Below are 27554 nucleotides of genomic sequence, written 5' to 3'. Positions count from 1 at the left end.
ATAAGTCTATTTAAAATGAGTCTTCACCTTTTTCTTCTAGGGCAGCAGAATTTCTCTCAAGAGAAACTGTCCTCACTACTAATTATTTTGTTCATTATTTCTTGTCTAAATTTTGACAAAATTAACTTTCAGCTTTATTTCACAGATACATATCTCTTTAATGACAGAAAGCTGTTTCCTGTGCAGGCTATACAAACACTTCTTAACTATTTTTTATCATAAAATACGTTTGATTTGAAGACAGATTTTCTAGACACTAAATCATTCACCTTGCCCTTTCACCTTTGTTAGTTCTGTTCGATATTTTTATCAATGATCTGGATGAAGAAGTTGAATGCACCATTAGCAAGTTTTCTGATGACACCAAACGGGGAGGTGCTGTAGACTCCCTTGAGGGATGAGAGGTCTTGTAGAGGGATCTGGTTAGACTGGAGCATTGGATAATCATCAATGGCATGAAACTGAACAAGAACAAATGCTGGATTCTGCACATGGGATGGAGTAACACCACACACAAGTACAAACTGGGAGAGGAGTGGTTGGAGAGCAGCCCTGCAGAACAGGATCTGGAGGTGCTGGTCCACAGCTGGCTCAGTGGGAGTCAGCAGTGTGTCCCTGCAGCCCAGAGGACAAACTGCATCCTGGGGGGCATCAAACACAGCACAATCATCCAGTCAAGAGTGGCGATGGTCCCGCTGTGTTTAGCATTGATGTAACTTCACCTTGAGTACCATGTGCATTTGGGCCCTACAGTTTAAGAAGGATGTGAAGGTCCTCAACTGCATCCAGAGGATGGCAACAAAGTTGGTACAGGACTGGAAGGCACGTCCTGTGAGGAGTGGCTGAGGACTTTTGGTTTGTCTAGCTTGGAAAAACGGAGTCTGAGGGATGACCTCATTGCTCTTTACAGCTTCCTGAGGAGGGGACGTGGAGAGGGAGGTGCTGAGCTCTTCTCCTATCACTGGATAGGACATGAGGGAATGGCTCAAAGCTGCACCCAGCAAGGTTTAGACTGGATGTTAGGACGCATTTCTTTACCAAGAGGGTGGTCAAACACTGGAACAGGCTTCCTGGAGAGGTGGTGGGTGCTCCAAGTCTGTCAATGTTTGAGAGACATTTGGAGAACGGCCTGAACAATATGCTTTAACTTTTGTCCTGCCCTGAATTGGACAGACAGTTGGGCTAGATGATCATTGTAGTCCTTTCCAACTGAAATATTCTTTTATTCTATTATTTTATTCCAAGATTTTGAGCTTTCAAGATGATCTATGTGACAGAGAGTACCATGTGTACAGGGAGTAATAGCTACCCAAGTAAAAAGTAGTTTATGTGAAGGATGTGTTCCTTCAAGCTTTTAAGTTCAGGTTCTAGAAAATCTGAACACAATTTCACCTCTATTCAAAACAGCATTTAAGCACATACACAGATTAATTACATAGGTAATGCAATGGGTTTTACTATGATATTTTGTGGAAAGAATATGGAAATAATTTTAACATTTAAAATTATATTCTGCATAAACACAAAAGGAAGACTAATACCCTTGCATTTTTTAGCAATAAGCAGTGAGAGATTCCAGGAACAACTAGATACCTATACATCTGAAATGCTAAATGACAACAAGAATTTCACACTCATTTATTTGAATATGTGATCAGTCATATATTTCTCCTACTCTTCTCTTAACAAGACAAAAAATATTATTTATTAAAATGTTCTGAAATGTACACTATCACTCCCACTGCAACTCCAACTAAACCATCTTAAATGTTATGCTACTGGTAGGAAAGATAATCAGTTTGTACAGTGACATAAACATAGGCAGACACTAAATAAAAGCATGATAACTCTAATGATTGTGGACTTCTTCAATTTACTTTGCTTGCCAACTAAAATACTGCCTTACACTCTCACACAGCTGTTAATGATTAAGGGTATTTTCCTGGGGTTAAAAAAATCAACAGTTTGATCCCAGTACATACATCTGGAATCCTACAATGTTCAGTCTTTATAGAATCTACTGATTTGAATGTCATTAACTGTTCTTGCTATGTCTTAGCATTTATTAACATGTTACTAGATAAACAGATTACACATAACAGTCTCAGATGTGTACAGCATAGACATACTAAATACCTATTGAAACCCACTATGAAAAAAACCTGCCTCCCTCTTAGGAAGAAGAAACAAACAGTCCTTTTCCATGATTCAACTAATTAACTAATGGTTCAACTCAACACAAAGTATTTATAGTAAGCTGTTCTACAAAGGTCAGGACATAAAGAAAACAATCTGCAGAAGTTTAAGCCCTGAGGTTTTGTGATTAATCTGTCTGTCCTACAATTTATTTTCTTTATCTGTTTGCATCAGCAAACTATCCTCCACCACCAGCAAAGCAAGCAACCTTAGGTGGTATCTTAAAATTCAATACACTGTTGCATCATGTTCAAAAAAGACACCTCCCGTCTATCTCCACAGGCACCTCCCATTCACAATACCTGTTATCCATTTCCGAATGTTTGCCATTTTAGGCTTTAAAGGAAGTGAAATTCTAAAGGAGCTTTTATCATATGCTCTGTGATAAAGGAATTACTAATTCACCATATGTGTACAAGAAAGATTAATTTGGTACAGCCAGCTAAGTCCTGGATACTTGTGACACTTTTGCTTACCTAAATAAGGTGTGTACACATCACAAACTAACCTGAAACTACAGGATAAATCCAGGCGGGACTTTTGAAAATGTGATGCTTTCTCTCTTCTAGGATGCTACAAACATGCATTATTTCTCAGGACATAGAATTCATCTATGTTGTACTGCCTTCTGAAACTTATGCCAAAGGGTTGTGTTTGGCAGACAAGCTTGCCCTGGGAAAACACTTCAGTCTAGCCTTTACAGCTGGAAGAATTGCATTTGGAAGATTTGCATTCCTCACAACAGACAAAGCTGTAGCAACACCTGTAAATAGATTCTATGAAATTTTGCTCAAGAGAATGAAACAGTGCTATGAAGATAGAAAGATACATATTAAAGTTTCTTGGAATGAAAGAAATGCAAATATGCAGAAGGAGAACACAAAAAGATGTAAAATAACGGTGGTATTTTACATATGCTGACATTAAAAGAACGCTGATAAATCTTAAAAACTTGGAAAAAAGCTTTTTTTTGCCCTAAAATTGATAAATTGTAAACATAACATCCAAGTTTAATATACATAATAGACACTGGTTAAAATAGCTGCTGCAAACGCACACTTCCAGTAGTCTGCATGTACCTAAGGCGTGTATACTGGCTAATGAATATATTAAGTTCTCCAGTGGTTATAAACAATATATGGAGTCAACATGGGGAAAAGCACACCTAACAGCCCTAGGCTGGAAAAATACAAAATGTTTGGAGTTTAGGTGGGATTACTTTCTCCTTCCCAAATGAAACATTGCTACCCATGTTTATCTTCCTTTTAAGTTCTCAAACACGTTCAAACTGACCAATTCACCATCTCTTCCCTGGATCATCCAGTTATTCATGTATCTCATATCTATTATATATAACTTCAAATAGATGCTAAACTTTTTTTCTTTGTGATAAATTTCCCCATATTTAGTACAAACACATAAAAGAAAAAAAAATCCCTTGTCAAACTGATTATAAGGACTTCTATAGCATATACATTCCACCTAACACTGAAAAACATACGGAAACACATTGAAGTTACTCACGTCAGAAAACCAGAATTGAGATACTAAAAGGAAAGCTTAGTTCAGATTATTATTAAAACCAAATTTGAAAACATTTATGGCAAGAAAGCCTCAGAGAGAAGTAGAATGGCCATTTTAGAACAAATGTACATTTAATCAGAAACAAAAAACTCCAGTCCTTTAGAAAAGTGATGCCTCCATGCCATTGATAATCAGACTGTTATGAGAACATCAGTGGCAAGTCACCTCGCATCTGGCTTATGCATTTTCAAATAAAAGGAATTAACAGAAATTATTCAAAGATACCTATTTTAAATATGTTATGATAAAAAACCATTTTGTTTCTTACAATACTTTTAATCAGTAACTGGAATGCTTACATTGAAATAAACTGAGTTTCCAACAACACTACATCTTGATTTTTAATACACAAATACCAGAATAAATGTTCAGTTGTCAAAACTGAAAAAAACCTGTGAGGTGCTACAGTGCTTTTATATGCAGAAAACACAACAAAAGCCAGTGACTGAAAGCTGAAGCCAGACTGCATCAGAAGAGAAACAAGGAGAAAAAGCAGATGAGGTCAGAATGCAGACAGGGTAGGTGTGGCTGACTTAGTAGTGTTGTTCTCTCTTTCCCCCACATTCCTTGTCTTGTGAAAAGGCCACAGTCTCAAGTCAAGACATTACAGTGGAGCAGCAAGGGGGGCAGAGAAAGATCTAAGTTATTTTGGCCACTGCTAGGCTGAAACCTCTGGCAGAGAGAGGGAGAAGCCATGACACTCCAAGGCTTTGAAGGAGAAACTAAAGCAGGAGGAAAAGTCTTGGAGACAGAGGTTTACAAAGGCACAAGATATATAAATCCTGTACACTTCCCACCTCTCCAGTTAATTCATACCTCATAGTTTTTTTAGCAGTAGCAGTGATTAACCAGTTTTATGACTTACTTGAATGAAGTTAAGAAAAGATTATTCTTGTATCTGGAAACGGATGCTCTTTTCACACAAGCTGCGAATGTACTCAGTTGAAGTCTTAAGTACATGTCTTAACAGTATAATAGGTCAGACCAAATGATCTAATAATCCTTTGCAGCATAAAAATCTGTGCATCTTGGATTTGGTCAGACATGTAAGATGGCCCCAGCTAAATAAAAATTACCAGAAAAGTTGAGGAATAGAGGAGAAAAAAGATCCTCTACCAAGAAAGACATTAATAAATAAAATCTCCTCTCAAACTATTTTGCAAATGATAACCCCCTCCACCCTTAATGGACCATTTAAACATTTGTTACTTTGTTCTTAAAGTATTTCCACTAAAACTGTATTATCAGGATATGATATTTACACTGGGCCTTCTTACTTCTTGTTGTTGTTGTTCTCCCTCCATTAATTGCGAGACATTTTGGGCAGGTACAATCCTTCCTTTAAAGTTAAGACTAAATTTTGCACACTGTGCTTACTACCAGAAATAATAATTTGTGGTGATACATAATACCCATATTAATTTTGCTTTTATTTTCGCACACATTTAGATTTGCACTGAAATAGGACAAATTTCTGCAACAGCATGAGTGGAGACCTCCTATGGTTGGTGATGACTGATGAATGCCAACTTTCAGATCAGCCATAAAGCTTGTTATAAAACAAGACTAAAAGATGAGAGCCTCTCAGTGGCTGATAAGGAAAATGCTTTTATTACTAGAAATGATATGATTTTTTTTTAACCTTGTGACATTAGGTAGTATGTTGATTTGATCATTCTATTTTATGACAAGAACAGTCCTTAGACATTTACATATGGGAAAAAAAAAGGAAGGTGTTTTAGATTTCATTATTCACATGGCAGTCCAATTTTCTAATTAGTCTCAAATACAGCTGCCCCTTTAATGATAGCCACAAATAAACCAAACAGATAATTTCATACAGGTTTCAACATGCAAATTCACTTCAAACAGACATCCAGCTAGGGTAAATCACTTCTTGTTCAATGCAATAATAATTTATTCTTGACCAATCCACATAAATCACATGAAAATGGTAATTCTGGAAAGCTGTTTATCTACCTAGTATTTTATATAGAACGTCTTATAATCTGAATGCCTTTCTGTTTTAGTGAAAAAATGCTTTTTTGTAGGTAGAGAAGTAGTTGAACAGACCAGCAAAGGATATAATGGGAAGAAGCAATGAAATCAATGGAAATGAAATGAGTAAAGAAAATGCTAAATGTTCTTTATGCATATTAACATAAAGCACTACTGTATTTATATTGGAATAGTTTTGCTAGTGCTCAATTCTTAAAATTTTGAGTATAAAAACATGCTATTGCTTTCTTGTATGAATGTTTGAGAGAAATTAAAATGAACAAAATGTTACAAACAAAATATTAGCTCTTCATTAAACCTGAAGCAGAACCCAGAATTACATTAAAACATAAGGAAAACAAAGTGAAGGTAGACTTAAAGTAAAAAGCCTCTGAATCTCTTTTATTGAATCCTGTATAAACCAAATAGTATACCTGCTGAAAAGTAGATTATACTTTTAAGTTTCATTTATCTAAGACACAGTTAACACAATGGACTTATTTTATACGTTTGACTTTTAACCTGAAACTGTTTTGTTTGTTGCTTTTAACTTAAGCTAGATGTATTAGAAATAGTTAACATCAATAGTACAATTAATTTGCTTGCTACAGAAGGTAATGATTTGACCCGTGAGGGTAAATAACAATAAACAAAGTTATTGGCTGAAAAGAATAAACAGAACTAGTACATCTACGGCAACAGTAGAGAGAGCTTGTGATAACCATGTGTTAGTAAGTAAATTCTTATTAATTTCTATATCCTCTGTGTCCACATGAAAATTCTCCAAAAAAATTAAAAATCTGGAAATATTTTCTGAGTATTATACTAGCAAACCAGCTAGGACACATGTTCTGTTGATGACTCCAATAGATTCTCTACACAAGAATGAAAAAGTTATGATGGCAAAGATCAAATGAGGATCACAAGTGAAACAAGCTCTACCTATCTAAGGTGCAATCCAAATAAAATATTACATTGCTCTATTTTGCATAGCTTAATTATGTCCTCTAGTAAAATTAAAACAGACTTGGTGCTTTAAAATTGCAGTTTAAGCTGAATCTTTTGTGTTTCGATTGACTCTTGAATATTTTAGCTGAATCATGCACACCAAGAGGCTAAAATTATAAAATCTAAAATCATGTTGTGTCCCACTTCCTTAACAAAAATGTACTTCTAATAAATTCTAATCCCTCATACATACAGAACTATACTATACAAAATAAATAGCACCTTAAAAAACACAATAAACTAGTTTAGTGCTAAAAATGCAATTTAATAATGGTCATTTAATCCACAGTATTTTTTTCTATTCTTAAAAGCAAGTTGGTACAGCAGAATAGGAGTTACTCAGAGTAACTAAACTAGGATGTTTTATTGATACATCAAGCAAAGAAAGGTCTTTTTGAAGGTATGAACCTTAGATTTTGTTAAATTTCGGCAAATTTTACTTACAATTTTGGAAAAAACCCCCCCGATTTTAATTTGCAAAATACAGCATGGACTTTTGATAATCAGATCATTCTACGATATTTAACTTCAAAATAAGTCTACTACTCTTCCCTTGTGTTTACTGGATGCATTTAAGCCTCACTTGATTTCACATTCAGTTAAGCATTTCCATTGAATTAATTCTTTTGTCAGTGAATAAAACAAAACTTACAGCATGATACGCAAAACATACAAATGCATTTGTTCTTATTTGATTAAGGAGAAAATTAGCATGATCTCTAAAGAGACAAAATTTATTTTCAACTGTAGAACAATTTAAAACAACTAAGAAAACATTGTCATTTAAGCATTTAAAAAAACATCAATTTTTCAAATTTCATTCCATCTAGAAGATTTATTCCTTACTTCTTCTTATAGAAAATTATTTGTTTTGCCTGTGCTTGGCAGCCATAAAGTCTGGTGAAAAATTCCACAAAATATCTTCCAAATAAGCAAAATGAGAGAATGTTCAAAGGAAAAACAGTCAAATTAAGGTCTTGATTTTCATTAAATGAATCTTAACGAGGAATGCAGCTTTTTTCAGAAAGTCTATTTTTCTGTTAAAGTCATGTCAAATACAGGCAAATATTAATATACACAATTTTTTATTTTGTAACTCAAATATAAAATTCTCTGTTGCTAGCTGAAAGCTCCCACTATGTTACTGATATTTATACTATTCCTGAATTATGAATCTTAACAAATTTTATTATCAGAAAATAAAACCACACAGTTTTCTGATGAAATATTTTTTACATTTGTACAAAAATTTTGTATTTATCCATACCAACCACGTTAAGAATCAAAATAAAGAGATTTTATCAGATTGTCTAAATTATCCAATGCTATCATAAACATTTATTATAATTCCAAACTGAATAGTATTTTTACTCATTATATTGGTTCCTAGAAATAAATTCCCTGAATTTCATTGCCCTTTTGAGTACTGATGAATCTGTATTATTAATGATGCTTTATCTCCTTCACTGTATTTTTTAACTCTTCCGACTCTGTGTTTCACAATTCTCTTCCCCATTACTTCCAAATCTCTACTTCCAGATCAGAATACCCAGAAGAAGTAGGTGAAAGTATTTGTTAGGGCCATGTAGCAAAGCTAGATTAGGTATAAACCCATGTTCCTAACTGAAATAAGGGCTGATGGAGTAAGCTTTTAAAGGAAGGTTCTATGCTTATGTTAAAATGTCTGCAATATTATCTATCACAGTTGTAACAGAATGCATTTTCCCATAGCATTGTAAAACACTTCCACAATGAGTTCTTAATCTGGAACAGACTTCGGAGACATACCATTGATAAGTGAAAACAAAGCATAAAAAGGTCGTATCTGAGCATTCTGAACAACTGGAAATATTTTAAAATAAGCTACCAAACCTACACTAATAACAAGAAAACAAATCAAATAAATGCAGGGAGGTTATAGATACCTATCTGTAACTTACATTATTTAACATTTACATCTCATGTATACTCAAAAACACTGTGTTTTTCTTATGTTTTCAGAAAAAATACGAAATGTTAAATGAGGCTGTTTTCGTTTCCAACCTGACAAATATTCAGCTCAGATAAACAATTATATGAGCATTCCCAAAGCATTCACTGATACTACTTGAATGCAAAAATTTACCCTATGAAGTTTAAATATTTGCAAGCTGTCAAGGGAAAGGTCTGCCATCATGTTTAAGTTTTCACAGTATTCCTACTCTTGTACCTTACTTCCATGTATGTATTTATTACATATTTTAGCAAAAGTATTATGTATTACTTATTCTGACAAGATAATACTGCTGTACAATCCGTCACAAAACCAGTGTCAATCTGTAAGAACATTTGAGTGACTAAGAAACTAGTCTCAAAGATTTTGCATCAGTCTGAAATACTTACTGTCGCTGGGGAGGCCCGCGTTGTATGAGTCACTGAATGACCAGAATTTTCCATTGAATTGCCAATCAGATAGGTCCCTCCTGAGCTGCTAATGAGTTGTCCTCCTGTGACACCCATCTGAATCCCTCCAGTGCCCACCATGCTATGAGATGAGACCACTGTTGTCACCTGTGCAGAACTTCCTTGAGTATCAAAATAATTGCCCCCAGTGTTTTGGCTGTACATCTGGGTTTCTGTGTAAGGATAAGTTGTTGATCGGCTTCAAGAAAAGAAAACAAAAGGAAATTACTTGTATTGTTCATTTATCTGAGGGAAATGTTATAATTCTAGAAATGTATGTGCAACAGCTATAACCAAATTAAGTAAGATTGGCAAACAACCCCTGCCTCCACAGAGAATAACACTTAATCAAGTCAAAGCACTAAATAACTAATTCAGTGACAATGTTAAACCGTGTATTCAGTAAACCTTCCAGAAGAATTTGTCAGTCTTACCTGAAGAGGAGGAGAGAAGGGAAGTATGACAAAAATTGAGGAGATGGGCACAAAGAGCTCATCCAATATATGGCACAGCAATTTATAAATTTCCATTTGCTTTAACTTTTTTTAATCCGACAATAAATTTTTCTGTTTCAGTTAGATGTTATATATTTTGCATATTGTGCATGTTACAAAATTGCGAACAATTCAGACAAATGTCAGCCAAGAGAGTACAATGTTCAAGAACCCTATGTTATCTATTGTTTTTAGATTCATTAAAGCTCTTGGTTGAAGCTTGAAATTCTGAGTTTACTTGTATTTTGGAAAATGCAGTTATATTTACAGGGTGAATTCAAAATTGGGCACGAATTCATGTTAGGATAAAAACCTGCATTTTAAGAAATAAAACCAAAACCTTGTAAAAAGGTCACAAAGATGAAAGAAGTTAAAGTTATGCAACAGCAACATATTTTTAAAATCACTTTCAGCTAGGAAACATTCATGCCTCATTGACCAGTTTACCCTAACAAACTGTTCAGCTACTAAAATATTCTGCCATGTTTCACATTCTCAATCACTTATCTTGAATCATTACTCTTCATAGGTTAAAATCTGTTTATAGTTTTTGAATGTGCATTTGTTTCCATGCACTAAATTTGATCTTGAAATCAACAGATTTCAAAATTGTTAAGCAAATAGCATTATTTCAAAGTCCAGATTCCTCACTTTGGAAAACTCTATTTGGGAATTCTGTCCTGTTTTCTGACTGCCAAGCTTTGTATCTTGGCAAGTATGAAAACAGAAAGGTCAAAAGGTAAAAACCAGTCAGTTTACCCAACCATTTAAGCGTAACATTCTGTAATATTGCTTGTAATCAACAGGTAACACAGTTTTAAAATTCAAAGTTCTCCATTAACCTGGAGGTGCCTATGCTGAGATGTGCTTAGTCCAAGTAAATACATTTTTAAAGTACTATGATTGAGAGAAAACAGAGAGGTACAGTCTCTGCATAAGTCTCTAATTAGTTTAGTAGAATCAAACAAAACACAAAAACATGCAACATCATGTAACTAAGAGAGTTCAACAAAAAAATCCACATTTTATGCAGTAGGATGGTGATCGCTATCCAGGAAATTGAAGTCAGATCTTTTTTTCCCTTTATCTAGACAGAGATTAGTTTCTTAGCAATATATCAGAAAGGTCATGGCAATTTACTGTTTGTGGTTATGTTTTTTCATTATGAAAATTTGGACAAGATTAATTAGTTAGTAAACAATGGACTCAGAGATAATGATTCCTTCTTCAGCTTCAGAAAATAATTACTTTTAAATAACTGAATAACATACAGCACCTTATTAACAAAGAAAGTCAGAACTTTTCTTGTTTTAACTATGGCCACAACAACTTCGCCCTTCCTCTTCAAAGACTTTCAGAAACTCAAAAAAAAAAAGTTATAAAATTCTAAATGTTTCATAAGCCTCATACTACATTATTTGTTCTCACCCCTCCTTAAGCTACTTAAACATTTTCCTTTTTATTTTGAGTATTTCAAAAGCCTTAAGATCAGCTGCAAAAAACCTGAAGTTAAGCAAGTCTACTGAAAACAAAGCAAAATACTTATTTTAGGGACTAATGCTCAAGTAGACAATCTACTAATATTTCTTTTGGACAGTTAATATCAATTGCATTGCAATAACTTATATTTCTGCTTAGGTACCATGCAGGTCCTGATTAATATGTTTTATCAAGACAAAGTATCATTGTGATACCTCGTGTTACCATCGTGATACAGTTTATCTTGTGATAAACAAGATAATCACTAGCAGAGCCAGTGTTGCATCTGTCTCAGAATCACACAACTTACAGAATGTGAACAGTGCTACACAGCATAGGATAATTTAGGAAAATGTAGTGATGGAAGCTCAGGGGAAATAGCTCATGGAAATGATCGTCAAGAGACTGAAAACTCTAATTTCTCCCAAAAGAGAAAAGAAAAACTTGGTATCAATATCAGGCATTAGTACAGAAGGGTACAAAAGGACAAGGCCACTGTAAATAGTAAAAATAGACATGGTTAGAGGAAAAAGACTGTCCAAAAGATGTGAGGAGAACAAATCTCAACTTGCAGAAGTGGAACTGAAGAGACAGTTATTTGAAGCGACTGTCTCTAGAGAAGATTCAAAATTTCACAAGAAAATTAAATCACAGACTTGGTTGCTGTGGAATAGAGAGAGAAAAGGAAATACTTGTTTGCTTTTGCCTTGTTTAGATTAGATCTGTGTATCACGTGTAGTGTCTAAATAAGGACTGACTGTATCAGAACACCTACATCTGTTTATAACAGTAATCCATATCAATGGATCAAAAGCAGTCATTGGGGTACACCAATGGGTCACACTCCAAGATAAAACATACTCTTCCCTTTCTTCCAACAACCAGCAGGTTCTTCTAGAACATCTGATTATTGGAGATGACTAAGCAAACCTTTAGTAACAGAGATCAACAGGGTAATTAAAAGTGAGATAAAACCATTAATAATAATTGCAACTTAGCAAAGAGCTAGAAAGTGACCATTAGAAAGTTCATTGGAGTTACTAACAAGTTTGAAGTCTAAGAAGTAAGGCTGCAGAATCCTAGTTTCCAGAAGGCTCTGCAAACTAGATAATGTTTATGCATGTGTGTAAGCAAATCACACAAAGTCAGACACTGCATGAATTCAATTTAAATTAAGCAAGCCCAACGGGTGTCCAGTGTTGAGATCCCACACTGGAAATTAATGAGACCAGCCTGAGTTTGATAAGAATTGCAAGATACAATAGCTCAAAACATCACCTATTATGCCTTTTTCTTTACATACATTTTATAATGATTTGCAAAATTTAAGCTAGAAATAAAAAACATGGAGTTGTGGTATAATTTTTTTTTCCAAATAAAACCAGACAGAAACTAATTTCTAAATTCAGTAAGCTACAGCATTAGCACATAAATTAAGTGCAATGCCTTGTGCTATATTACAGACACTAACATAATGTTACTGAGCTTAACTTTTAGAGACACTTCTTGTAGCTTCAAAGACACTGACAATTCAGAGAAAGGAAAGAAATAAAAACAATGGCAGAGAAAGAGTAAATCTTGTCCTCCCTTAGTTATCAGTGTGCACGTGTACACATGGGAAATCATTTATTCCCAGCTGCACCTATGATTCAGTTCTATGCAAATGTCAAGAATCTAATCTATTGACTACTGTAAATCAGTGTTCCTGACATCTCATCATGTCTCAGTAATTTATTGTCTTGGTTTTGGCTGGGATAGAGTTCATTTTCTTCACAGTGCCAAGGCCTCTTCTGCCTCTCACGCCACCCCACCAGCGAGTAGGCTGGGGGTGCACAAGAAGCTGGGAGGGGACACAGCTGGGACAGCTGACCCCAACTGACCAAAGGGATATTCCAGACCATATCATATCATGCTCAGTGTATAAAGCTGGGGGAAGAAGGAGGAAGGGGCAGATATTTGGGGTGATGGCATTTGTCTTCCCAAGTAACCTTCTGCGTGGTGCTTCCCTGGAGATGGCTGAACACGTACCTGTAGATGGGAAGGACTGAACAAATTCCTTGTTTTGCTTTGCTTGCACATGTAACTTTTGTTTTACCTATTAAACTGTCTTTATCTCAACCCATGAGTTTTCTCACTTTTACCATTCTGATTCTTCCCTCCATCCCACCGGTGGGCAGTGAGCAAGAGGCTGTGTGGTACTTAGTTGCTGGCTGGGGTCAAAGCACAGTATTTACATAGGCTGATCATGGCCCCAAATTTTATTTGAGCAAGTAGATGACAAGACAGACTTACTTTTGCCGTATTTATATTTGCCTACAAAAGATGACCTACAGATTTATGTTGGTTTTATTCATGTTAGACATGCCTGCCTTGTTGCAAGATTTTTCCATCACTCTGTTTTAGAAAAACAAACAAACAAACAAACCCCCAAACCCCACAACAACATTTATTTCCTTTTCCAGGAACTGAGAAATGCAGACTGCCTTCAAACAAAAATTCTCAAATCAGGTTAGAAGTTCGGACAATTAACTCAAGTGCAGTTTAACTTGAAATTATACCACAGTAACTTCTGTGTCTTGCAAAATAAGTAATTAACTACCAAATTCTTATCAATAGTTGTAGGCAACAACTTGGAAAATTCAAGTCTTGTGTAAAATGAACATAACTCTTTTTTTACTTAAAGATATATAACTTTTATACTGTAACTTGAAATATCAGCATCCCTTCACAGTGGCTGTAAAAGAACAACATCTAATTCAAACAAGAAAACCACTCAGTGTAAAATTTAACATTTTTCTGTAATTCTAATTCAAACAAAAAAGTAACATCATAATTAATTATTATCTTGCTAATCAATAACCTCAGAATTACTCTTGAGGGTTTTGGTATGTTATGATATTACCTACATAGCTTAGCAGGCAGGCATGTAAGTATTTTTTCACTGTCATTTCTGTAATGCAAGTTAGCCCTCTATGGTACTTAATTAACTAAGGTGTTATTTACTGGGATATAAATATGATAAAGACTAGATGAAAATAAATATTTCAAGATACACTATTATTTATATGTAGAGTAGCTAATGCTCATGATAATGCTATGGTATTGCAATAGGGTAGAAAACCTCCATGCATAAAAGCCAAGAAAATCTTTCACACCAGAGCAATATCCTCAATCTCCTTTCAGATTTTAGTATAATCCTGTGGTCCTATAGCTGACAGCGAGCTTCATAGAAACTAGAGCAAACAGAATCTTTCATCTAACACTGAGAGTAGGCCTTATCACAGCCAGTGCGTTGCTGCAGCCTCTGGAGGTCCTGTACCGTGAGCAATGGGAAGAAAGGGAAGTGCCATATACCCTAACACTGACAAAACAATATGACACAGTAGTCAAATGATAATGGAGAGGAATAAATCATCTGTCTCACCCTGCCTTACGTAACCTCCTGTCTCCCCACAAATAAATCTGCTCCTGTAACCATGATATGGATTCTGGTCTTTTTAATAACAGATCAAATCCCAATGAAGCAATAACCTTTGTCCACAAAAGCCTCCTCAATTGATCTAAAGACATAGACTGAAGAACTGATAAGACAGTAAGTCTTCATTCACTGCTAAGACCCAAGATCAAAACCTACACTATGAAAGGGTAATTAATGCATCTATAAACAGAGAACAAAAATTCAAAGTAAGCAATTTCCTCTGTAACAGTGAATAGTTGATCTGCTTTATGCACACACATTTCCTCTACATGGACAACTAAAAATATATGAGTCAGAAAAAGCTTTATAAAAATAGAGTTGCATTATTCCATATAAATAAATTCTTATTTGTCACTTTCAAAAAATAAAGTAAATATGTTACCGACAGGCATTCATCATCAATAAAAATGAACTGAGATGTTCAACACTCAGTTCTAGATCTTTTTCCACACAGAAATAAAGCAATAAAAGCATACACAATGCACAACTGCAGGAATATTCTGTAAACCAGAGAACAAAGTAAATGAAAACAGAGGAGAAAACTTATAAATTATATTCTCAGGACCTGTAATTAGACAGATAAGCAAACCTTAGTTACAGATCTCTAAAAATTCTGAAGTAACGCAGACCTATAGTCCAAGAAATATGGTATTGCCACTGTTAGGAACATGTCACATTGTTTGTACTAAATCTGCAAGACCTCAAGACTTGGGCTTGTCAGGCTTCCTTTGTCTCAACTTGTCTGTGCTAGCCTAGAGCTTTGTTCTAGCTTAGCTATAATTGTCGAATAATCAAATAAATGTTACTTAACCTGTTTCCACTTTAGTTTAGCTTTCTATGATTATGTGGTTTAACACCTATCGTTAAAATGCTGATGCGTTGCTCTAACAGACAGTAATACTGAATAGCTATTCTATGTAGAATAAACAGTCCCTGACCCTAGACTAAAAAAGTAGCAAAGAGGATCATGAGCTTGGGATAACAGTATTCAAGAAGTATCCAGCAAATGTAAAACACACCATAAATAGCAAATTCAGATGTTATATGGAAACAGCAACCAATGAAGAATGAATACGGTGTAGACGGTGCCAGAAAGTACTAAAAATAGGTGCAAGTGGACCCAATGTGAGTAGAGAGCCCCCCACTATCCATCATGCTCCTCCAGGTATAACACCTGTGATGGTGGTAACTTGCTGTAATCCTTTCTCAGATGAAAGCCATTGAACTTGGTATGCAGAGGGGTACTAAAAGGGTAAGCACAATGCCAGAGAAAAAGAGACGGATACTAGGAAGATAACTTTAATTGCATTGATAATAATTCTTTGGTTTGACTGTTAAGATTTCAATTAGAGTAACACTAAATTCTTGGGTTTGCATACAAGGCGTGTTTTGCACACATAAACCACATAAATTGTAGTACAACAAATTGGCGTAGAATGTGGTTTGGACACAACAGCAGTTCTTGGGTAATCCCAGCAATTAAAACTCTCTGCCACACCAGAATTATCAGGTAAATGGCTACATTTGATTAATACCTTACAATTTATAAAAGAAGAAAGTTCATACCTAGTACAGGGGACTCACTTAGTTTCTTAATAGAGGAGCAGCCATAATATTCTTTATCTATTCTAAACTGCCAGGTAAGCCTGTACATATCATCGCAACAACAATGCATTTTTGTTTCAGGATAGTGTGACATGCTTGACAAGCGAAATTGTTATTAACCAGACACAAATGTAGATAGCATAATTGAAATATTCTCATATTATACAAGGTATGTGACAAGTTGTAGGTAACACTCCTTGTATTATCATTATGCCTCCAATTATAATAAAACAAAATCTTTTAAGCATAGACAAATCATGATATAAAATGTGTGGGAAGAATTGTGTTGTAAGAACACAACAGTTACACTTGACAAAGACTGCAAAACCTGACTAACGTCTTACCTTTAGAATCAAAAGAATCAGGTAACTTTCTCCTCATATATATTCTAACTGCATCCTTTTTTGCTAGCATAGATGGACTTAAATCGACGCTAGTCTGCAAGTGCTTTATTTTGAAATAAAGAATAATTCTTTCATCAGATATGCTGTAACATTTATTCCATGCCTGTACACTGAATTAATGTTTTCACCCTAACTATGAGTTGCAGACTTCTCACCCAAGTACTATCACTTGATAGATTATGGAAGCATCCTGTATCTGATTTTGAGTTAGAATTAAGATCTTGATTTAGCATGGTCATAAAATAAATCAAACATATCATAATAGGAAGATGATCCAAAAGACAAACCGGTGATCACTCTATTCATTCACCTCATTTACAAACCTAATCCTATATTCTGAAAGTGAAACAGCCAAACAGATTCCCAAGAGAGCAATTCACTTCTGTGAATCTGTCAGGACACACAAGGCTCACCTTTCACAGATTTCAGCATGAAGAACACAAAAAGATAAACTGCAATCTGAACACTTGCCTAAACATTTTAGCACAAGAGAGGCTGGCCTCTGTGTTTTCTGCCACAGTAGAACTCAACACAGTCTATGTCAACTATGTTAGGGATACGGTATGCTTTTTGTTCATTTCCAAAAACTCTAAATTGTCACTCCCACATTGATATAGCTCTGAACAACCTAATCCAGTGGCAAAACAAGAAGAGAAACAAATATATATATATTTTTTTTAAACCACAGAATTTAGGCAATGATAAAACAGCAAACAGAATAACAACTCTTTAATCTAGCTCTTTAAGCTAGCCATCAGCAACCTAGAGGCCTGTTCTCCTCCATCTGACAAATAAATGAATGGCATTACAACACGTAAGATACATATGCAATAACTTTAATTTACCTAAATGACATTTTCCATTCTTAATCTGGAGTATACAAGTATATAGAAAAATGTGTAACACAGACTAGTTCTATTTTCCATGAATGAAACCATAATCTTTAGAAAGGTCAATGTCCTAAAAATACTGAACAACAAACTGGCTGTTCTCACTGTTGTCATGACCACATAGGTAAACTCTTCTTCTCTAGGAGGGAAAGACAATGTGGATTAGGCTCACCTGCTAAGGAGTGTTTTCTAATTGTGTTAAGAAGTCTTTTATATCCCATTGATTGATTTTGCAGATACAGACAAAAGGATTCTGATACAGAGACACAATAAAATCGTGGAAATCTGAAGGTTTGCACTAAGCAGTTAGTACCATCTGGCTCTGTTTTTTCCAAGGACTATAAGCAGTCATGTAGTACACACCTCACACACTGCCAAAAGTGCATGCGTGAACAGCTCACATAAGAACTTACAAGTGATAAATAAAAAGAGAAACTTGAATAATAGTGTATTTAAGAATGACCTGGAGCTAACAGTGTACTATTGTGGTTGCAATGAACTCATGCTGCCACTGAGTGCTGCTGTACTAGACATGCTAGAACTCCAGCATGAACTGGAGTCACAAGTAGGCAAGTGGTAGGCTACAACTGATATCCCTAAGGCGTTCTTCTCAATCCCATTGGCAGCAGAGTGCAGGCCACAGTTTGCTTTCACTTAGAGGAGTATCCGATACACCTGGAATAGACTGCCCCAGGGGTGGAAAAAACCCCTAATATTTGCCATGCACCCTTTTTGGCTGTACATGTTAAATACTGGTTTTGGTTTCTGATTACTCAAGTAATGAATACTCTGACCAGGAATATAGAGGCCCCGCCTCTGGCCAGGTGGAGGAAAGGGACAACCAGGTTTACTGGACTGTGTCAGTTTGATGGCCTGACACATCAGCCCCACAGGAGAATACAGCACAACTTGTGCCATGGCACTTGGGCCAGTCTGAAGAGGACAAGATGTGAAAAAATATGTTTTACACCACAGACAGGGACCATGTTCCCATGCTTGGTGCCAGAAAGGACTGTTGTGGTTTAACCCTAGCTGGCAACTAAGCCCCTCACAGCCATTTGCTCATTCCACCCTCCAGTGGGATGGGGGGAAGAATCATAAGGGCAAAAATGAGAAAACTTGTGGGCTAAGATAAACACAGTTCAATAGGTAAAGCAAAAGCTGCACACACAACCAAAGCAAAACAAGGAATTCATTCACTCAATCCCACCCTTCAGCCATCACCAGGAAAGCGGGGCTCGATCACGCATAACAGTTACTTGGGAAAATAAGTGCCATCACTTAACACCTCCCCTTCCTTCTTCTTCCCCCAGCTTTATATGCTGAGCATGACGTCATATGGTCTGGAATATCCCTTTGGTCAGTTGGGGTTAGTTGTCCCAGCTGTGTCCCATCGCAGCTCCTTGTGCACCTCCAGCCTATTCACTGACAGGGTGGTGTGAGAAGTAGAAAAGGCCCTCATGTTGTGTAAGCAGTACTCAGCAAGAACTAAAACATCTTTGTCCACACTGTTTGCAGCACAAGTCCAAAACATAGCAATAGACCAGGTACTATGAAGAAAAGGAACTCTGTCCCAGTAAAAACCAGCACCATAGGGAAGTCTAATGTACATTTAAGATAACGTTGTTTAGGATTTACAAATGAGAAGAAAACAGACAAGACAGTATGTGAAAAATTAATTAAGCAAAATACGCTAATAAAGATGACCACAGAATGCTAGCAGTGTTAACGGAAGTCTCTGATTCATATAATATTGCTCTTTTGAATCTCTCTTGAATTACCATCAACAAATAAGTACCTGCAGGTACTAAATAATTTCTTCCTAAACTCAGTAACATGGCAAAATGGCAAAAGGTAGGCAAATGAAAAAAAAAGAAGTGGAGAAGCTCCTTCCCAAGCAACATGAGCCTACTTTGATGTCTGAGCTGACTATTCTTTCTATGTTTTTAAGCTTACATATTGGGGAAAGGAACTTGATGATGGAAAAGTATGTTCAGGGAAGCAGGAAATGCACAGTAATGCGCAGAAAAGAGGGTAAAGAATCAGCAAAAGGAGACAAAGTTACTCTCCTTCCTCTGCCTCTCTTAATTTCTTTGGAAAAACATATTTCTCTCATTTTTTTAAACACAGAAATTAAATTACATAACTACTTTCTTTAAATAATAACTACAGCTGCTGCACCTTTCTATGCATTTGCCACTAGGACTGCAGCCAGGAATACAGAAGGCTTTGCCTTCTGTTCTGAGGACAGAAGTTACACACTACATCCTATGGACAGAACTTGCCCATAAACTGAAAGGTACTTCTTCAAACAACACTATGCTGCATATGTAATTTCATCTAAGTCCAATTAAAACAATCACAAGAATTCTTTTTACACAAAAATTCTGCCTTAATAAAAACAAACAGTGAATTTAGCTTTTTATCAAAAAATCTATTTTAGCCATAAAAGAGCTTTGATAGCATAATTTTTCTTTGCAACTTAAAATACACTACTTTGTAGAATCTAACTGAAAGTATGCATTTAACTTCACATTTTAACAAACATTCAAATTCTGATCATTTGCCAACTTACATGGCTCCATTAGTGTAGACCGTGTCACTTCCCTCCACGTACTGAACCTGGGTTGGGTAGACATGCTGTACCTGTTGCACAGTCTGCACTTGCTGTACCTGAAAACAAGAACGCCAGAAATTTGGGATACTGTAAAGAACGGCCGATGCCTCAGTGCTAATGGCTTCTAAACAATATGGGATATCTCTGTTCTCATGCTTACTAAAGGTATGCCACAGCAATAGCAAAGAAAGTTACACCATGTTCTTACACCATATTTGTGCTGTAAGTCTGGCAAATGGAGCCCTAACATTGAAGATTCATGCTCGTGGAGCATAAATACCTCCAGTGCAAAAGACAGAACTAACTGGAAAGCATAATAAGGATAAAATTAAATGTAAGCATGCTTTGCACCAAGATGAAGAATTACATTTACTATGGAAGAAAGTACTATTTGGCCACATGTATGCCTTTTCTTATTCCATTTCAACCCTGAATACTACAAGCCTTAAAATCACAGTTCAAATGTGTTGCAGTAAGTTTAGATATAAAAGTTCACGTCAAGATGGTTTAGCTCTTGTTTAACTGGAGTTAAACTACAGTGATACGAGTTTTTTTCCCAATGTACAATTATGTATCAAAACCCCCGATCTGAGTAACTTCTTTCCCAGAATATCATCAGCTATAACAAACTCTGACAAAGCCTGGTTTTACATCAATAAGCTAAACAACAAGAGGCAGTAAGGCATGGATTATCTTCATACATATTGCTGAAATGGCATGCCTGTTTTGTAAAAGCCCGTCATTAGGCACAAATCAATTCCTTTGATTCATATACTATGTAGGGAGGCCCCAGGTTATGCAAATTTCTTCTCCAGTCTTAATTTTTTGTCTTTGGCCACAGTAAAGATCAATAATTCCATATTTTATATCTGACATCATTTAGAGAAGCCATATTCTGGTTCAAGAACAGTACAGATTCTAAAAGATGCAAAAGGACTTACAGACTTCACAGACTAGCACAATTTTACTGAACCAAGAAAGTGAGAATGCACATATTTAGTAAACAGATTTAACATTAACTGCTTCTAAGTGACTTTTATTTTTCTCAGCTATTTTGTTATGAGGCAACTTCAGCCTGATACAGTTGGTCCTAAAAACTGCAAACACCATAACCACAGATGAATCTGGGTTTCATGCATTTGATGGATCATGTCCAAGAGCTATTTGAGAATACCCTGATGTAATAACTTAAACTCTGCTGTATCTTTACAAGTTCTGTGAAAAAGCACATTTTTTCTAGTCTTTTATAGCATTGACTCAGATCACAAAAGGAAAATCTATATTTTCACAGAAACCTTCCCTTAGGTTGACATTAAAACCTAAATTCTGAAAAAAAAACCCCAAAACATCCAAGGTTTTGAATGGAGCTACACTAGTGTGATAGAAAATCAGATGTTTCTGTCCACTAACAATGAGACACAACATGATAGTCAAAATATCTATTAAAATCCGAAGTTTTCCGATTTCCCACATGAATCATTACATAAATTGACAAATTACATGAAATGATATTTTTCAACCTCAAAAAATACATTTTGAAGATGTTTTCTAATTATTAAGGTAAGGTACAGCTGTGTAGATTTCCTCTCCTAATATTATTTAGTTTAAGAATAGAAATATTCAGTTCTTAAAGTCAACACAAAAAACTCTGATCTAAACTTTATACGTCACTAGGCTTTAGAAAAATTTTTTTAATTAAAAAGCAGAAATATTGTACTGTGCAAATATTTTTTCAAAGAATTAAACTGCTTGATTTCCATCAGCTTTGACTTCATAAGTTTAATTTATTCAAATCATAATTTAATAGAATGGGCTTGATCCAAATACACTATAAGAAAGTTATGCCTGTAAGCTTACTATTAATTAATCTCTCAATATTCAAATTTGCTAATCTGTGACAAAACCATCTACTCACACGGTAATTGGCTAAAATGTATATCTGCTTTACTGTGAAACATATATGCAACATATTATGATAGTTTTTAAGTCTGACTCTAAAAGTGTTTCTTCCTCTCGGGTGACTCAAGTTCTATGACCTTTAATTAAAGGGAGGAGAGTCATTGTTGATCAGTCTATTACAGAGCACAAAACTGATCTACTTAACCTATACAGTGAGAAAACATCTTGAAAGCAGGCTTTGTTCTTAAAACCAGTAATTTGTCACCTGCCGTGTAATAGATACACTCCATTTTCTGTCCCAGTAGTACAGCTGGGGAAACACTGTGGAAATGAGGCTGTTGTCAGTATGAATTCCATGTTCTTGTCCAACCTCTCCCAAAATGCACTTTGCTCTCTATTCACACACAGTGGATACGGTTTATTCCCTATTAAAAAACCCTACACTATTTTTCTATTAATAAAAGAACTCTGTTTTTCTCTCTACAATCTGCATACTGATAAAACGGAATTCTACAGTATGTACAAACACACTAAAAACTTATCAGCAAGTGTAGGTCACATTCACATTCTATACAAGGTATTATATTCTCCCATTATTCTTGGATACAAGCTGCTACCATTTCAAAAACAAGAGATTCAGCACAGTGCTAGACCTTTACCATAGAACAGAGGATACTGCAGGGACAAAGTAGTATAGAGTGTATCAAAGCTCAGGAAACCAAAAAATCCCAAAATGTGTTTATTTTCAGATTTGAAACTAAACCAATAGCAAAATCATTTACTATAAAACAACATATCAAAAAAAATGTTAAAATTAAAATTTTCATTGATTAATTTCAAAATTTCACCCATTTTATATAAATTCTTTATTAGCCTAATATGCAGTACTACTAGAAATGTCATGACTGTTTATGCAAATAAAGTAACTTATTTTTCAAATCAACATTTAAAAATGGCTACACTATAGTGCTATTAAAACATCTTATCTACTTTTGTAGATCAAAATGTTTTTCCTTAAAATTTTAGCAATGAAGTTCAATTAAAAAGGGCCACTGAATTAGGTTAATTTTTTTCCAATACGGTAACAAAAAAAGACGGTTTATAAAAAAAGGTTTTTTGTCTCAGCTCCTGTGAAACTCAGTATTGCTACAGTTAAATTGACTATGGTGTCCAAGGAAGCTTTAGTCAATATGTTGTATTGCAATGTACAGAACAACCCTAGGTAGAGAAAGTCAGAGGTAAGTATTTTTTTTGTCAAGCAATGACAAAATAAGTGAGTGGCCTTTAGAATGGCCTTGTATGTGAAAATTCTACCATCTTTGTTATATGATACCTCAAATACTAATTTTATTTTCTATTTTACTTCATTTGGGAAAAATGTCATCTACTGCCTCTGGAATTTCTTTTTAATCTTCAATGCCAGGGAGACATAAAACTTATATATCTACCCTATTTATTTGCACAAATTTATTTGAGAAGTTCTTGGTTATGAGGAAACAAAACACCACCAAAAAAAAATCAACATTTTTTTCTGGAAATTGTAAAAAACCACAATTCTTTCTTTTCTGTTTTATATATCATTTTCCTTGCACCCTTTATTGAGCTATTAAAGGAATTGTATCAGCTATGTTCTTTAGTTTTTGAGGCAGAGTGGAAATTTGAGATCACAGAGAGAATATTCAACAGAGATCTAAATCTAAATGGCCTTCTTGCATTAAAATATACTGAAATAATTAAATTATTTGGGCTGAAAACAGAGAATACAATGAAATATTTATTAAAAAGTGACAGTATGCAAGTTAAAAAATTTTATGTTCTGGGGTGGACTGCTGAGCTAGTTGTGCTAATTGTTTTTATTGTCTAGCTGGAAAAACGAAATTTAACTGATTTGTATAGGAAATAATTAGTTAAGTGGGGTCAGACAGATCTTTCATTCATCTTGCTTCAGCGATTCTAGCCTGAAACAAATAACTGGAAGAGGATTAGAAGTAAGTAGCTGAAATGTTCCAGGAAAACAAGAGGCAAATGAAAACTTATTTCAATATAGATATGTGATTTAATTACCAGTTGAAGGGTGGGGCAGGGAGGAAAATAGATTACATTCTTAGATTACATACTGCTTCAGAGGAACAAATGAGGAACTAAGTTATACTGCATCTATGAGAGTCCGGCAACAAAAATAAAGTGCATAAATGCATGCTGAGATGCAGAAATTACATTGAAGCATAAAAACAAAATTTAAGAGAGAATTTTTATTTCAAATAAAAAGTGCTTATGTTCAAAGTACTACTAAGCAAAGAGAAGAACAGTATGGCAAAATAAATAAGGATTTTTAAATTCCATTTAAAAAAGAACATATAATTATTCACAGTGCCTATGTAAACAACTTAGATGTGCATTAGTTTCTCTTCTCAAAAATAAAAATAATTTTTGTACATTCATTAGTCTGGATTATTTTTGGCAAGCAACATATAAATAGCACATGCTGTAATATTCTAAGCACATTCATATTTATATAATGGCTAATGTCAGTTCATGATTATGTTTTTCATATGCTAAACATGATTTTGCATCAAGAGCAATTTTGATTAGCACAAGTCTGCATCTCCAGTTAATGATACAATGCTTTGTGAATATGACAGCCATCATGTATGGTGAATATGAAGAAATGCTTTGCTTAACTTCTGATGCATGGATATAATTTTACAAAATGGATTATATGACTACTTTTAGTTTTATTTCTCCAATCTTTCCACATTGCATGGCATAAATTACAAAGTGAGGTTAATTTTGAATCCTTAGAAGCTTACTGCACTGTGCTAAAGAGTGCCTATTGAAAAAAACAATGAGACATTGGTGGAAAATCCCCATATCTGAGAAAATTCCTTAGGCTATTAAAATGGAATTACACTCTCGGCTTTTTGGTCTTACTCTTGTCACTTTTTGCTTACATGTGGACATGATTGTTCCCTTACCATTCCCCTCTATTCCACCTCTACAGTGACAGCTGCTGTGCTGCATGAAACCAGCTGCCACCAGTGCCACTTTTATCAGAGAAGAAGCCTAAATTTCATTAATAGTACCTTTTTATTCCTGTTTTTTGGAGCATCAGCAGACTTTATGAGCTATTTATACTAGTTATATGCAAATTAGGGATTTGTTTTAGCTGAAAAGTTACTCTTTCGCTGTTTGCTCAAAAGACAGGATGCTTCAGTACAAACACAGCTATAGGAAAAATGCTCTTAGTCCAACCTTCCACTTACTCAGCTTGTTCTTCTTTACATCAAAAATTCTTCACTATGAAAAAGATATCATACATTTTGTGACCAAAAATGAAACACTGATGCCATGAACACAACTTCAAATTAATACATGCATGAGATGCCATTTAAGTATGGCGTTTATACAGGAATGGAAATATGGGAAACAGAGACCTCACTTGGAAAAATATTATACACTGCTTTAATATTAATTAATACCAAATTAATCTGAAGTAGCAATTCACTAAAAAGTACTAATAAATTACTGTAAACATGATAATACAGGAGTTTCAGCTTATGCCAAATTGTTGCATACACAGACACTTATGTTGCAGTATCTTTGAATTTAACAAAATTCAAGAAGTGCCCTATTGTTTTAGTAAATTATATTCACAAGATAATATAATCCAAATGTGAATATTCACACATATTCTGGATCCAGCTGACATTATTAAGTACGGCTGTTATAAACCACAGAAAAAAATGAAAACATATCTTATCTACTATGCACATAAAACCTTCCCTCCCAACTTTCAACACTGGTAACTTAAAACGTGCAGAAACAATAAACCTTCCCTCTGCCATCGAAAGAATGACTTTATGAAATTAGAACTCTTTCTCCTGATTTTCTTTAGGCATTCCTAGCAAATGTACATATAGCCAATATTAACTTTAGACATATGCAACCTATACACAGGTAATTCCTCAGGGCAGATCAGACGTGCAAATTCCTCAACACAGTGATTGTTTCAATGGTTGATATTCCTTTTTTTTTTTTTTTAACCCTACAATTGAAATTACCTATCCTATCTACAATCTTCAACAAATTTCCTGCTGGCGTACCACACTCACATCTTCAGTCTTCCTTTTCTCCTCACCACACATACACTTCCATAATCTACTGTCTGCTTTAGATTTCCCAACATTCTTGCTGCATCTTCAAGCCCTTCAAAATTTTGAAGCAACTCCTCTTCCTTGGCTGGGTTAATGCCTTAGCTTTCCTTTCTTGAACATTACACTGATTGCTACAGTCAGTGTCAAGAATCAGCTCAAAAAATATAATCTAATATCCCCACAGCAAAAAATAATCCAAAATAATGATGAAGCATCCAATGAAAGGGGATCCTCAGAAGCAACAGTACAGAGGAGATGTATATAAGGTTGATCAGGGACAGTTTACCACACTCAGTGCAACAAAAAAAAAAAAAATCAGTTTCCTGTTCTCAATAAGGAATAATCAAGCAAGGAAAAAACCAATCTACTCCTAGGCTTCTGTGTTTTGAGATGAATATTACATTAATAAAGGACAAATAGAATAACTTCAGATCATATTTCATGAAGAAAAAAAAGTCTTGCATTTCACAAACCTTACAAAAAGAGTTAACAGACAAAATATCCTACAAAGGTTAGCTAAGTTCAAGCATCACAGAAGCTTCAGCTGTCACCCAGAATACCCATTATATGGACAGCTAATTTCTGTGTATCCCAGAAAAGTCTTCGGCAGCTATCATGGCTTTCACATTCAGTCCCTGTTTTTCACCTCCATACTTTTCCTTTTCTCCTTCCCATTTTCTTCAGCTACCACTACTTCCAAAGCTTGTGGGTGCTGCATAGGTGAGTGACTGTCTCATCTAACAGAGGTGTGCACTGTGCTGGTTGCTATAAAAGTCTTCCCTGGCAAATGAACATCATGAATTACCTGTTGTCATACAACAAATATTTTCATGACATTGTTCAAAGATCTGCAGAGAGTTAAGCCTAGAGATGCAAAGGATATTATTTTTCATTTGTACATTTGTTATTGCACTTACTTGGGCATCCAAATGAAAGGAGAAATGATATGGCCAAAAATATCAGAAACATATTCATTATTCATGAATTAAAGGGGAAAATTTAAATATTCAGTACTATAAATTAAATATCTATGAGCTACTACATGACTTCCATAATAATCTACAGTTAGAACAATGTATGTTTACTACTGGTGCTTGTCAGACGCTCTAGTTAAGGGATAGATCCTGAAAACAGCTTACTTTTATCTGGCTATTTTAATTCTAGCAAAATAAATTGAAAAAAGCAAAGCAAAAGAGTTCATTCAGCAGCCTCAGTATGGAATCAATTTCTTCACTATGTTGTGAAGAACCATCCTTTTTTTTTTTTTTTTTTTTTTTTTTTTAATTTTCACAAAAAACCCGCCCCC

At 35.0% G+C, this 27554-nt stretch overlaps 1 protein-coding gene across 1 annotated transcript in view; it reads right to left on the bottom strand.

The window, feature by feature from the left end:
• Positions 1-287: 287 nt before the first annotated feature.
• LOC104523583 (transcription factor RFX3-like) overlaps positions 288-27554 on the bottom strand; it is a 27382-nt gene continuing 115 nt past the window's right edge. The window contains exons 2-4 of the mRNA XM_029084552.1: positions 20154-20251; positions 9169-9427; positions 288-485 (exon numbers count right to left, since the gene is read on the bottom strand). Of these exons, the coding sequence (XP_028940385.1) occupies positions 288-485; positions 9169-9427; positions 20154-20251 (555 nt within the window). The remainder of the gene's footprint in view (positions 486-9168; positions 9428-20153; positions 20252-27554) is intronic.

Source organism: Antrostomus carolinensis, unplaced genomic scaffold (genome assembly GCF_000700745.2).
Source record: "Antrostomus carolinensis isolate BGI_N321 unplaced genomic scaffold, ASM70074v2 scaffold3544, whole genome shotgun sequence".
Taxonomy (NCBI): domain Eukaryota; kingdom Metazoa; phylum Chordata; class Aves; order Caprimulgiformes; family Caprimulgidae; genus Antrostomus; species Antrostomus carolinensis.
This window is presented reverse-complemented; position numbering and strand designations above follow the sequence as displayed.